Here is a 15,221-nt window from a genome sequence, read left to right as displayed (position 1 = left end):
CTGGTATCTCCAGCACTTCGGTCAACCCCACAGCTGACCAGTACTGTGCAATAATGGGGCACGACCACACCAGATGGTAAAAGTCTGTGTCCAGAGCAGTACAATGATTACACTGCAAGGTAGGTCTCTTACCCGCCATCCAGAGATGCACTCAAGTGAGGCATGTGGCATGCACATAATAAAGCTTGGATAAGCTGCAGGTGGAGGGAGATGGCACGTGCCACACATGCATCACATTACCCAGGCTTCCCACTTTTGTTTGAGGAGCTCAAATTTGTTGGGGGAATTAAAGGCCAATGTTTTATATAGTTTTGAAATCCCTCCTTTGCCTAGTGGGCCCTGAAGCAGTTTAGCCTAGAGCGGGTCATATTCGGGAGGACCATGAAGTTCCTCCCAAAAGGATTGGAGAGCGTGTCACAGCGTTAAGTACTTGTGAAACTGTGTAATGGAAATTGAGAACTGTGCCAGCAAGTCTTGGATTGTTATAATAGATGTTCCCCTCCACACATCGCCCCAGTAAGTAATACCAATTCTGTTCTATTTTTCAAAAAGCCCTCAAGGCGTGACACCTAGTCATCGCCCCCTCCATAGTAGTGTCTGTTGTGTGATTTGTTGTTCCCTCCCCTGTCATTTCAGCACCATGTGCCATGCGGAGAACACCACCCTGGTAGGCTTGGGGAGGAAACGGAGGAGAGGCCCCTGGTAGAGGAAGTGATGGGCACTATCCAGACCCAGAAGGGAAAGTTCCAGTTGATAAGCTGAGACCCCCCAACCTTCGTTCATCCAGCCATCAATAATTAGCAATTGCGACACCACGCCCAAAAAGAACAGCTGAATATGGCCCCATCAAAGGTTGACATGCAACATTAGTCCCAAGCAATATGGGGGTGCACCGCCCAGAGGAAGGATCTAGTAGTGGCTTTAATGTCCCAGAACCAGGCTACTGGAATCTGGTGTGGAAAATTTTGCTGGACATTAAAAATAGTGGCAAAAGGATCATTTTATGTAAAGCCAATCTTCCAAGAACCAGAAAGGGAGGCGTTCCCAGGACTTCAAATCTTGTTTTAATCTTGGTCAGGAGCGGGGGAGAGACTAGAAGCGACCTTTCCCGATGGTTTGTAGGCCTGATCCCTCCCCAAAGAAGGACATGATTCTCATATCTCACTGGCCGGAGTCCTGTGGGTTTGTCAGAAAAGAGAAGGACATTGTCTACATAGAGCAAAATTCTATCTTCCATTGTCCCTTGCCAGTGCCAGCCTTGTATCTGTGCATCACATCTAATTAGGCTTGGTAGGGGCTCAATCACAAGCGTGACAAGCAAGCGTGACAAGCAAGCGGGACAAGCGGCACCCTTGTCTAGTTCCCCTACAAATAGGGAAAGGATCAGATAGAGTTCCATTGACTTGCACCTGGGAAGAAGCGGAAAAGTATAATAGGTGAACATAGCATACAAATCTCAGGCCGAAGCCCACACAATGCAGTACTTGGTCCAGAAATACCCAGTCGATTGAATCGAAGGCCTTCTTAAAATCAATAAGTTCGAGGGCATGTGATTCTTGTATCTCGGTCGGCCAGGCCAGTGTTGTATGTAGTCATCTAATACAGTGCCTTGTTCTGTGGCGCAGCATAAAGCTGCATTGATCGAGTGGATCTAGGCCGGGAATAACCCAGAGGAGTCTGCGGAGAAGCACTTTTGCAAACATTTTAGTTCAGGATTTATAAGCAAGTTTGGCCTTTAAGAGGCAAAACATTCTGGGGGGCACCCATCTTTGAACAAAACTACTATGGGGACCAGATTCAGTTCCTGGGGGAACACTCCTCTGTGCACCGCCTCCAAATAGAGGCCCAACAATCGAGGTACCAGGATATCTCGATATTTGTGATAGAATTCCACCGGAAACCCATCTGGCCCCAGGGTCTTGCCAGTGTTAATCTCCGTTAGGGCTTCTCCCAACTCCTCCATTGACAGGGGGACTCCAGGTCTGCATGCTGAAGCAGAGAAATCCGTGGCAGAGGGATGTCCAACAAGAGAGAGGAGGCAGGGGCGTGATGGGTCAGCGGTCTCTTACGCTGATGATACCCAGCTGGTAGTATTAGTATCCAGCAACATTGAAGAGAAAGCGGATCGTTTTAATCTCTGCATGACCCAGATCAAACACTGGATGAGTGCTAACTGCCTGAAATTGAATGGTAAAAATACGGAGGTTCTCCTGCTGGGTACAGATACCTCCTTTTGGTCACCCAGATGGTGGCCGTCCAGCCTGGGAGAACTTCCAGTCCCTGTGCACAAGGCAAAAAATCTAGGTTTTATCTTTGACAATAAGTTGACCTTATTTATCTTAAAGATTATCAGGAAAGTTCGCCCCTTCATTCCACCGGACACCTTAAAAATCCTTGTGACAGCATTGGCCTTGTCCAGATTGGACTACGGTGATGCGTTGTATGTAGGCATCCAAACGCAGCACCTTCAAAAGCTGCAGAGTCTTCAAAATGCAGCAGCCAGACAGCTACTGGGTATCCCGAAATTTCAGCTAGTCTCTCACAAGTTGAGTACCTTGCACTTGCTCCCATGGGACAAGAGGATCAAATTCAAATCCCAATGCCTAGCGTTTAAGGCATTGCACGGATCTGGTCCACACTACCTGAAGAACCATCTGAATTGGTACATACCACCCAGAAACCTAAGATCTGCTCACTGCAAACTTCTACAAACACCCAGGTTTAAGAACGCTTGTTGGTGTAGTGAAGAAGTTTCCTGGTAGGGACTGTTAAAACTTGGAACATGCTCCCAGTTGGCATAAAGAACAGCTTAACACTTCTAGCCTTCAGGAAAGCACTAAAATCCTGGCTCTTCATCAACTAACTTTTCATACTCCGTCTCATTGGCAAACTTGCTGAATTTCCTGGTACTAGCGCCTAGACGCCCATGGGCAGGAGTGTACTTTATAAATGCTGAAATCAAATCAAAGGATCTGCCACTGATCAGAATTACTTGTAGCATTTTTAATAACTTTTGATCCATTAGAGCTAGAAACCAAATGTCTTTTTAGTGACACCTTCAAATGATGCAGCAAATGGTGCAATATGAAAATCCACGATCATGCAGCCGCAGAAACACATTATTCCACTAGTTTGGGTGGAAATTTCTTGCCTTGAAAGCCCACAGCATATAGGCCACTAGGGCGAAACACGTGTCTGCTGTCCTTTATCCACAGATGTAACATGAAATAAAAACTATGCACATAAAACTTTCAAAGAACGTTTGCATTTCATTTTTGGAATACTGCTGACAAATCGTGAGGGCACAATCCTCCATTTTTCCTCTATACATTATTCCACTAGCCATGATTCTATGTCATATACTCAATTGTCAGACTTCTGAAATGCAAAATAAAATTTAGTTCCGGATTTTTCATCTTTTTTTAGGTCTTGCCTACGACAGCACATGTGTTTGTTGTTAGGTGGGGTTAGAGACCGCCCACCGCTTACCTTTAGATTGCTTTGTTGTTACTCTTATCTGTTTGCTCCTTATCCGTCAGTGTCTGTGGGCATCCCTTCCTCTTCTGGTGTTTGTCCATCCCCTGGAGCATGGACTTGTTATCTCTGTCCTTCTGCTGTTCCATTTTATGCGCTACTTTTTTCTTTTTGGTTTAGCACTCTACAAGAGTGCGTGCGTCTTCCAGCTGTATCCCTTGCGCACTTTGTGGTTCTCTTTCTCACCTGTGTCTCTCCCATTGCTCTCCCTTAGTTGTCGTTCCTGCTTGCTTCCCTCCTGCCCACCTTCCATTGCCCTTCTTGCTTTCCCACCCCTTCTGTTGTCCATGAGCTCCCCTATCCCTTGAACTCACCTTCTGTTTTCCGTTTGCTTACTAATCCCTCCCATATCACCCTCCGTTGTCCATGTGCTTTTGCAATACTATTGTCTGTGTGCTTCAACCACCTGCTCACCCTCCATTGTCCATGTGCTTGACCACTCTCCATTGTCCGTGTGCTGCCCCACCCGCCGACCCTCTGTTGTCTGTGTGCCTCATCTGTGGTCTGTGTGCTGCATTACCCACCCGTACTCTGATGCCCGTATCGTGATCCACCCCCTGCAAGCTTTCAGTTGTCCTTGTGCTGATCCACTTCCCGCCCTCCTTTGTCTGTGTGCTGATCCACCTATCGGCCCTCCATTATTAGTTCTTCTCCATCACCTGTCCCATTGTCTCTCACTTGTCCATCTCTCACCCATCCACATCCTTTTCTCTCACCCTTCCTTTGTGGTGCCTCGTGCTCCACCAGCTCCCCACTTCCCCTTTATTTATTTTTTGAGGTGCATTAGCACTATATCGCAGAAAAAGCACATTTTGTACAATGTTTTGTTTTATTTATAAATAAAAAGGAGTTCAAAATTCTTGCCTCACTTTTGTAGGCATGTCCATCTTGGTGGGTGCGTGCCTACAAAAGGATGCAACGGTTGCGGCATAGCGCTTTTCTTTTACCTTATTTTCAGCTGTCTTGTTGTAAAGCATAGATTGCCAAAGGAAATAGGTCGCATAGGAGAGACACACTGGCTTTGCTAATTATTGTAGTTAGTCAAGTCTTAAACAGCCCAATGGGTAAGTAAACATAAATGGCCTTTCAAAAGAGCATCCTCTTGCTATTGAGTTACTATTAACACAAATTGGATGATCAAATGGGCGTGTTAAAAATATTTACCAGAACAATATTGTGTGAAGCTCCTGTAAACGACAAAATGTATTGAACACGTGCAGCACATGCCTCCGGGCCAGGGCTTCATGCGAGAATCTTCTTATGTTACATGCCTTCACCACTAAAACCAATCGTAGATGTTTTCACATCAAAGAAACCTTTCAACCTATTACACTTTAGCTGACAGTCGCCCAATCAGCTAATCTATAGGCGTGTTTTAGGAGACACCTTCTATTTTCTTTTTTTTTTGTAAAGCATTAGCCAATCCCTGACAACATGCTTTCACCCAATCCAAGACGGCGCTGTTCCCCAGGGGCGGGTTAAAGAACTCCAGCGGCGGTGCCTGTAAACTGTGATTGTGCACGCGCAGTCGTCTGTCTCCCCGAGCGTCGCTGTGGACTTGGTGGGCGGCATTTTCGTGCAGGGCAGGACGCGAGAGTAACGCTGTCATTCCCCTGGTTTGAGCTTCTAGCTGCTTACGGTCAGTTTCCCCCCAGCTGTTGCTACTATTGTCAGGCTGCCAGATAGGCAAAGCGGCGCTGGGATTTTCTTCTGTCGTAGAGACCACGTGTTCCATTGCACACTGTGCTCTTTTGTTTTTCAATTTTCGCTAATGCGTGTGAAACCAGAAAATAGTAACAGTGGCATTTCTGTTCTTGGGTAGTCGTGCAACGAGCATTTGAAAAGATGGGGCTAATTGGGGGGTGGCGTTATGGTGGTCCAATATATTCTGTTTGTGGTTTTATTTGGGAGTAGGTTTGCTGGTGAAGGTTGTTGAGCACGCGTGTTGCAATATATTAAACTATGTGCAGACGTCTTTGATTCCTAGATTATAAGATTGCCGTTGCGTTACCACTCATTGGGGTGCATCTGAAGATGTAACATTCATTTTCCGTCTTCTCCACTAACTTTGAGCACCTCCGTTTTTTTTTTTACTTGTTTTTTTGTGAGCAGTTTTTATATGGCGTGAACTCGACCCGAAGGTATCGCAGTGCTTTCCTTCTTATTGGTCCACCTGTGTGCAGTTTACTTTTTGGGGGTTGAACTTGTAAACATCTGTTATTCAGCGCTAAGATACCCCGTTAGGGGGGTGAACGGCGCTTTAAAAATGCACGTTATGAACATGCTTGTGAGTTGGGATGTGCAGGGTATGACTTGCAACACGTGTTTTGTTGAAGGCAGGGCACATTTCGTAGAGATTTGAACAGGGCAGATTGAGGGCTGCTCTCGAGCGATATATATATATATATATATAATCTCTTCAAGCGTACTCTTGCAATAACGGGATGTTTGGGGGTTGCAGCTATAGGTACTACTTCGCACTACTACCCAAGTCCTATGTATCCTTGAATCGGTTAATATTGTTACAGACGACAGTCCGTTTTTTGTAACATAAGTGTATTGGATACATAGTTTACTGAAGCGTCATTTCTCTTCAGTGAGGTCATATCATTCTACTAGTTTCTCGACCCAATAGCATCTCTTACCTTTTAATGATGGTATTACCCCTGCGGGTTTAGCTTTGCCTTTGTTAGGTCTTGCCTAGTCGGTTTGAGAAAGACCTCTCGTGGACCATATTAAAAAAACTTAAATTCACTTAAAAGGTACTCTGAATACCATTGTTTTGGATTTTTTTTCTTCTTCATTTTTCATCTTAAACACTTTCCATTCTCCATATTTAGTATCTTGCTTCCCTATTGTATTTGGCCCTCTCCTGGAGCAATATCTTTTCACAATCCTCTTGATTGGCTGATTTGTGGCCTTCCCCTCTATAAGTATGGAACAACTATTTTTTTTTCATAAGGCACGCCATGAGAATGCATGTGGTTTCTTGCTATCAGGTGCTACTTTCTAGTCAGTCTTACCTCCACACCATTTTTTTTTTTGTTTAATCAGATGCCATTTGATGCAGGGCCACTCTGCTATCTGAAAAGCACTTTTGTGCGTCCTGTATTTCCACGACTCAGACCTCCACATAAAAGATTTAAACTTTATTTATTGGGTCAGGCAGCTCCCATTTCCTTCCCTGTCCACTCATTACACAAGTGTTTGTGCTGGTTGAACTTTTGTTTTAAAACATTTTTTTTCTTTTATTTCCCTGAGTGGCATCGGCCATCTTGTATCCATAGAATAAAAAGAAAACTACATTGTTGTATAGCAGCTGGATCACGTATGCATGTGCATACATACATCGAGCATGTGCATGCCTACAGAACATTGTAGTGGCATAATCGTTGCTTAGCCACCTTAAGTTTAACCTGCACAGCACTTACAAAATCTTCTGTTTAAGAACATTAATATATTAAAAGGGGTTTAAAGCCTGCCCATTTCTTTCCTTACCATTGGTTGGAGCCCACGTCCTTGTTTGCTTCCTTCCTATTGGTCAGTTATGCCTCCGGCTTTCTCCTGAGCTTCAAGTCTCTTCGTCCCTGCTGTGGAGCATGGACCACGTACAGCTTCCTGTGGCCAGTGTCCTTAACTAGCCGCAGGCTCCTCTACTACTCCACCCTTCTCCTGTTACTGCTCCCATTTCACTTGTTTGTTGCGTTCTGACACGAAAGGCGAGGGCACAAGTATCAGCCACTCATCTGGACTGACAATGTTGCCATTCAAAATAAATGAAAACCATGAGAGAAGTGGCTTCATTTTATACTGGGAACTCCATCTTATTGACTATTTTCCTGGAATGAATGACTCTGCTTTGAGCAGGATGTGGTGTAACGCCCAGAGCTGCCGACTTTGGAAATGGGGAACCAGGTTCAAGTCTCTGTTGGCTCAAAGTCCTATGACTCTGGGCACATCTCTTAACCTACTCGTGCCTCGAAAACAAAAAAATAACGTGTCCCAGTGTAATTCAACTGGAGCTCATGTAAAGCGCTCCAACCCCTATCTGCTGACTTTGCGCCATATAAAACTGCAAAAAAAAATCCTTGTCTGCTTTTAATGTGATGTCTGTGCCAATTCAAGCAGTAACTACAAGGCACTCATGTGCAAGATGCGTAGGTGGCTGTTATAAACTTCAAACAAAATGCGTTTAGAAGTTTACTCTGGTTTTTGTGTTTAGATAAATGGGCTTTATTTTTGGGGACATTTTTTTTTCCCCATGGCACTACCCTTCATTCTATTGGGGATATTCTCAAAGAATCCATCAGTAAGGAGAAGTAAGAAAATATTACTAATGACTAGCCTATAATGTGGTTTGTCGTGCCTTGTATTGAAAAGGTTGACGAGTGACAATTTAAAATTGCTGGAAGGTCATTCAAGTATGCCGGTTACTGCCAGCACTTGGCCTTACTAATGGACCCACACCACCTCAGACGGCACTTAAGAAGGCATAGGGAAAACTTGCATTTTGTTGCCAAATTATTTATTTATTGCCTCCTCTCCTCACTCCTAAAAATACAATTTCCAGTTGTGATTGATTGTGGCTGCCAATCAAGATTCTAGCCCCAGACTGCAGTCTGAGGAATATGACTGGATGACCCCATTCAATACGCCAATGGATGTGCTAATTGCTTTTATTTGTTGTTCCTACCAGATCCAGCAGTAGGCGGTTTCACAGTGCCTGGCAACTAGAGGAAGCCCCCCCCCTCCCCTTAAGTATTTTTAGGAAGTGGTCAAATGTGGTAATTTTGTTATAGAAAATACTGCCATGAGGACGCAGCTCGGGGCAAAACATTTGGAATACCATGGGCAGTAGTACATTTTCTGTGATTTTCCCACATTAAAAAATAGTTTGGCCATTTTGGCCTCACACATTAAACTTGTTTCTGCGTCTCGGCTCATGCAAGGCATTGCATGGAAAGTTCAATTTTTAGATGTAGTTTGAAGAGGTAGTAGGTTGATTGGTGGCTCAATGATTAATTACTTCACCCTAGAAAAGCCCTGTTAGAGGCCCCTTTATGGATTTCTATCCGCTGTGAGCCTTTAGCTAAAAAAACCCGTGGGTCAAGTTAAGATGAGAGCTCAAAGGAATAAGCATTGGCAAAGCAATTAGGTTTCACCCATGCAAGGCCTGATGTGTTTTTTTTAATAAACATTGCACAGTAACTAGGGCTGCTGTGTAATGTCTGAAAGTAAACCAAGCGCTAAGACTCAATCAATGCCAGCTGCACAGTGCACTTTATTTTTATGTACTGTAAACCATCTTGCACAGCAGTCTGTGGTGCTCTGCATCATCATGGGGGTGGGGGGGGGTGTAGACATCGACCCCACCAATAGGTCTTGCATAGGTGAAAGCTATTGGCTCTGCTTGTTTGTCTATGCTGCATAGTGTCAGCAAAACGCATTGGCTGAGCTCATAGGTTAACAGTCCTATTGAGCTTACCAGTATTTGTTTTAGAGGAACTTTATTTATGGGTACCAAATACCAGTGGGATACTTGCATCTGCTTTTCATAGGCAATCGGACCTTATCTGACCTGTTGGTTAAATCTTTTATATCCTGCAGGTACATAAGGCAGGCTATTAAGCTCATTTTTATTTGGGTTTTTGCAAGGCTGATCAGTGACTTGGCAATTTATGATACCATCAGCTAGTCCTAGCTTTTCATACAACAGCATGAGGGTTTTTTAATTTGTAGCCATGTACATGTTAGGGTTTTTTCGGAACCCTTAATGAAAGTGAATTTGGCTAGGAAACCAGATTGGTTGAAGGTCACTCCTTACATGGAGTCAATTGACAATGTTTTTCAAAATTCTATAAAATGGTCTAGTCTGTTATGTAAACTTTCACATGCAAAACTAAAAGTGTACTCCAACTTATTTTTTGCTCCTTTTCATTCATATCTTGCATTAACAACGCAAAGTGTTACAATTTTTTTATAATGGAAATATTTTAACTCTGCTTTATTAATGCAGAAAACTGATATAGCACAGGCAGCAGCATCGCAAGCTTACCTAGTACAAATAATATTTACAAGACATAGGAGAAGCATTTCAAGGTCTGTCAGACACATAACCGGTACAATACACATGCTAGCTTCCCTTCATTGCATAATAGCTAAAACTTGAATATGAGCAGTATATGCTTCCATAAGAATGCATATTTCCATCTTAAAGAGAAGATGCATCAAGGGCAGCAGCATTGGGAGCTTCCACCCTGCACAGGGCAAAATAAATCTGATGGCAGTAGTGCAACCCTTCATTCCTTGCAGATCAGGTGTAGTATGACAGCCGGAAAAGAAGATTGTCCGTGAGGGCAACCAGAGTGCAATATCCCCCTTTACAAAACACCCCTCAAAACAGAACAACTTTTCATCACTTACAGAACATGTACGCTTGCGGCTTCAGTGGCATGTTAGTTAGACATTACTGGAGTAGGTATGCAATTAAGTGAGTGTATATGTGAGAACTGTCATTGTAACTTGGATATCTTTTTCTATGAGCATTCTCCAGGTCATCCGTCAGCTTATCTCTGCGTGCTTTTCCCATATGGCTCTCCTTAGCTATCGCCTGTTAAGCCAGTCAGCCACTCTTGGAGCGATATGAGAGAACCACCTAATGGCAACCCTCCACTTAGTGAGTACCTAACCTAGGAGGAAAAACTTCTACTTGGCTTTTTTTTTTTCTTTCGAGCTGTGCTCATTCCCAGTAGACACCGTCCAGCATCCATATGAATGAACCATCCTGTAACTGTACTCAAGATCTCCAATAATGTCTGCCAGCATGCATCTAGTTGAGGCTACTTCTAGAACAGATGCATATAAAATCCACCCCATGCCGGGGATGAATGCCCCATAGTTGCATGCAGCATTGTCAGGGCGTGGTATACCTAATGGACCACTTTATTTTGAAGCAGTTTGAATTTCTCATTAGTGGAGGGCCTCTTTGTGCATTCTCTCTCTTTCTTTGTCAGAAAGATAAGCACTCAGAATTTCTTTCTACATAGTTTGAACTGCGCAATGGAAGGACTTCCTGCAGTACCCTGAAACTAGAGGTGGGCAATAATGGCTCACTGGGTTGTCCTTCAGAGTGTTCACAATTCAATCTTCCAAGATTAATTCTGCAGACTACCCCTCTGCATCTTCAGGAGAGCCTTCTGTCGTTCCCCTCCTCCCCCCCCGGGCTGTCCACGGCATTCACCACTCCGCCTCAAACTAGAGCAACGCGATGTTTGCTCCTGTCGTTGTATGGGAGCCAGACAAGAGGCCCGGCCCCCATGCCGTCCAGCGCAAAAAAGAACAATTGATGTACAGAATGCAGAACAATTGTGTGTGTGTGTGTAAAATCTTCAGTTTACAATATCTATAAAACTATACAAATACTTCCCAAAAGCTGTGATCCATCTGGGGGGGTTTACTCTTTTTGTCTCGTATTTGAACGTAGGACCTCCATACTCTTCGAAACCCAGCTATGAAGAGCAGTGTGCGAAGTTAGTCTCCTTTTCTGTATCATTGTCAGCACTTTGTATTCTAACACTTGTTTACAGGATTTGAAGGGGACGGGTGAGTTCTATCTTTTTGTTTTTGCGTTTTTCAAAAGCGTAATCTTTCTGGGCCAATGAAACGTACAGTACAGGGCTTAATGACACTTTAGCTGCAGATGACTGTTTGAAAAGTGTAGGCCCATAATGTAGAGGGTACCACTGCTTACTTGGTGCTTTGACACCTAGCATAGGTCTATAAGGTCACACCGGGCTGAACAAGTTCTATACAGTTGTGAGAAACATGGGAGACTGCCTTGTGGTGTGGAGTACGCCATGCTTATAGGGTTGGATCCAGTCTGCCAGAGTTCTAATACTTAAAACCGTCCCTCTCCTTCCATTAAAGAGGTCGGTTATCCAGGAACTTATCGCCTATTCTCAGCAGCGCAGTCCCTCCCACCCAGAAGGCATCACTCGACCAAACACTAAAAAAACAAGCATTTGCAATGCAATAGGACTCGCATTTACGCAAGACCTCCCGTTGCATCATGGACAACGGGAGTGGGAGCATGGACCATGGGGGAAGGGGGGCCAAGAAGGCACGGACAAGTCGTGCTCAGTCTAAATAACACGTATCCACCATGTAACCGTATCCACCATGTAACAGTAAAATTAAAGGGGCCAGTAGCCATGGGAGGTACAAATGACATGGCCATAATAAGGAGCGACTAACCATCCATAATCGGAAAGCAGCATTTACTAAAGACCATGACACAAGCCAATTAATAAACATGGGTGGCGAGTGGGCGAACCTTCCACAGCATACTCCATAAATGCAGAGCAAGGATCGCATGCGCACTGCGGCTTTAAGCTCCATCTAAAACAACTACTGAAGAAACTTTGCTGTGATACTCAGTTGCCCACCTGCCGTACATTATCTTGTGTAATTGTACTTTTTCTCTTTTATATCCTTCAGGCTTGCCGTTTTCCCTCAAAAATGGAGACTACTGCAGGTCTGTATCATGAACTTTATTTTGATAATGCTGTCTGCTCGTCTTGGTGGTTTCACTGCTCTGCATGTTGTGCCTCAAGGTATTGAAGGGCTATATGCTTTTTATGGAGGTTTGTTAATACTTTCACCTGCATTATACACAAGTCGGTAAATGTCTAAAGTGCCAAGGAACACCAACCCAGCCAAAGTTGTGCATTAATCCTGTTTAATATAAAATTTTCTGAATGGCTAAACACGTTTGTTCTCCATTACAAAGATGGACTCAAACTGCATTCAGGGTCAAATATTCATTCAACTGTGGTTTGGTGAGACAAGGCAGGCAGACTACTCCTCTTAGTAGCCCCATCAGTTGTATGGTGAACTGATACCGTTGTGGTGGTCACGGGTTCCTTAAGTGAGCTACTACTTTGTTTCCTAGAATTTCCTCAACTCCTCCCCCCAGGGCCATATGGAAATGCTTTGCTTCCAGTAACTGGGGTGCCACTCCGGCGCAAAAAAAGCCTACAGCTAAAGCAGGAACGGTTTTGAATTATTAAACTTACTGGAAGTTTTAGCCTTTTTTAGAAAAACGTTTGGAATAGCTTGTCAACCCCGGTGAAATGTTTTTATGCTATAGTGCGTTTTATTACAAGTACGGCTGGTTCGAAAGAAAGTCATTAAGTGTCTTTGTTATATTACACTTTAGTACTTTTGTTTATTAATGCAGGTAACATATAGCAGGACCAATATGGTGGTTTTTTTTTGTGTACTGACACTCACATGAACAGTTTGTATAAGCAGAACTGCTGACGTTTTTCCTGTTAGCCTAGAATCAAACCGGCTCAGTAAACCTGTTGTCTCTTGCAACCGTTTGTATGCAATATGCTACGCTTCCCTCCACAAAATCCAAATTAAATGGCTGAGGTTTGCAGTGGTACAATCGCTCTTTGTAGATGCCTCCAGTGTTTGACCTTAAAGTATTCCCTTTTTTATCTCCTTGCTTGCAACTCTTGAAAGGCACTATCTTATTTACCTTATTGGAGAGAACAAACTTTGGCACTAGGACATTTCAGCTTACGAGCTAAATGAAGACCTTTCTAGGACTCTACCATTTGAAGATTGTGGTTTCTTGATTGGTGTTTTTATTTCTGCTTTCTGCCATAAAGGGAGAATGGCTCCAAGAACTTGTCGTTTGCAGTTTTGTGCTCGGTTTGGTTGGGAATTTTCTTTTCCAAACTTGTACTTCCAGGTCCATTTGACTAGTTCTAGTTGGGTCGCAATGGAATCCTTTGTATGGTTAAATGTTCATCTGACTCTGGTCAATTTTGGCATTTTATGAAATCGCAGATTTCTGCTTCCACGAACTAATCTTTGTTCTTTTCTGTAAACTTTTAAAGCTCCGAATCTTGATACTTGCATAATCTATCTCTTCAAAATCTGGACCTGGGACTAGAAATGTGTTAATTGATGTCAGCTTTCTGAGACCGAATAATAGCTTACTTGTTTGAGAGGAGGACTGCATCTTGATGATGACCATTCTCCATGGTGGTGATCAGCTCATTGACATTTCAGTTGCTTCCCAGAATGGAAAGCAGAGTACTTGAGCCCCGAATAAAGAGCAGCACATGTGAAAGCTCTGGTCATTATTTATGCAAGTTCCTGCATTGTATGCAAAAGTAAGATGAGGCTTGCCGATTATCTGTGGCTGTTTTGAAAAGCTAGGTTTAGTTAAATTGTCTTTCACAAGATGTAAAGCTCCTTGTACTCTATTTAGTGCCACCATTTCGCCTGAAACCCACGGATGGGACACCCAAGATGCCACACTGCCCTCTTTAATTTTGTATTTGACCCCATTTGGTGAGTCACTGGGCAAGCAGGACTAATGGGCTTTAACCTTTGCGGTTTGGGTTGTTTGAATCGGATGTCTGCGATTCTGTCCTGCTGCGAATTGGCCAAGCATAAACCTCTATGCATTTGACTCTCCGTTGTAGTGATGTGAGCAGTCACTGCCTTCTCAGAGGTATGGGGCACTCGCGCTCAGTACTCTGCATTCACACTGAATCGCAATAACGAATTGCCCAACCTGATTTACTTTTGAAAACTACTTTAATACACATCAAAACTAAATACTACACTTGCAGTAAGGCATTGTACCAGTTTACTGATCTGGGGGCGCTGTATCAGCTATCCAGTTCCATCACCCCTGGTCCTCACTGCTGGTCTTGGCAGTTCTCCTTTGCAGGAATAGTAGCAATTACATTTATGTAGGCTTCAGTGCAGATCAACACCCTTGTGAATTGTTAATGCGATCAGTTTATGCAGTCATTCTCTCGTCACGAAGTTCTGAAGTAAACAAGGTGTCAGACAGCCAATGGCAGCTCACAGCCTGTCCGCTTCTGGGAGGGTGAGCCCATTGTTCTTATTTGGCTTCCAGCTGTGGCAAGGTTATGCCTGAAGATTGATAGTGGGAGCCCTAAGTCATGAAAATAAGTAACCTGGAGCAGCATTGACTCCACATAGGTGTATCTGGTCACAGCCGCACTTGGGCAAGCTTCTGAGTGCTAATTTTTTAAAAAACTTTATTTACCAGTTTCTCAAGTGTAACATTGAATATGTTAATACACATTGCTTAATACACCATTTGGAGAACAAACCTCAGGAAAGTACATCACCACTATCTCACATGCTTGACCACCATTGCAATAAAATGAGCAGTTCTTCCCTGACCTACTATCCCGCCCAACTGAGCACTTCTTACAGACTGCATCAGATCCTGCAAAGCACCTTCTTGTCTCAGGAGTGTCATTGATTGTTGGAGCTACCAAACATAGGATGAACATCTCGATCAGCCCACTCCTGTTGGGACAATCCCAAGTTCCTGTTGTGAAATAGCTAAGGAATGTGAGGTAGCTACGTAGTTCTTTAGAGGGCCCTAAATGTTCTTTGGAAGGGACGTCCTGGGCAAGGTGCTGCAGTACAGTTCGCTATTAGTATTACAATATGTTAGGCTACTTAACCAACTCTTTAATGTTGGTGCCGTCTTCCCCCCCCCCCCATTTTATTGCAATCTCTTGGCCAACAATAACCCAATGCAATACATTTACGGATCCCCTTTCGAAAAGAGAGCCACTTAGCCCATCAGTGTGGCCACCGGCGTAGATGTAATGTCCGTCTCC

The 15,221-nt window shown here is 43.8% G+C and overlaps 1 protein-coding gene across 2 annotated transcripts in view; it reads left to right on the top strand.

Moving 5' to 3' along the window:
- Positions 1–15,221, top strand: part of PAICS (phosphoribosylaminoimidazole carboxylase and phosphoribosylaminoimidazolesuccinocarboxamide synthase) — a 450,256-nt gene that overhangs the window by 395,930 nt on the left and 39,105 nt on the right. The window contains exons 1-2 of one of the 2 annotated variants that reach the window (XM_086962611.1): positions 5,010–5,173; positions 12,031–12,067. In XM_086962611.1, coding sequence (XP_086818737.1) covers positions 12,052–12,067 — 16 coding nt within the window. In that variant the 5' untranslated portion in view covers positions 5,010–5,173; positions 12,031–12,051. Of the gene's footprint in view, positions 1–5,009; positions 5,174–12,030; positions 12,068–15,221 lie in introns of those variants that run through there. The other variant, XM_086962612.1, reaches the window with a different exon arrangement.

Source organism: Lissotriton vulgaris, chromosome 3_1 (assembly GCF_964263255.1).
Source record: "Lissotriton vulgaris chromosome 3_1, aLisVul1.2, whole genome shotgun sequence".
NCBI classification, from domain to species: domain Eukaryota; kingdom Metazoa; phylum Chordata; class Amphibia; order Caudata; family Salamandridae; genus Lissotriton; species Lissotriton vulgaris.
Note: the sequence above shows the minus strand (reverse complement) of the source record. Positions and strands in the feature narration are given on the sequence as shown.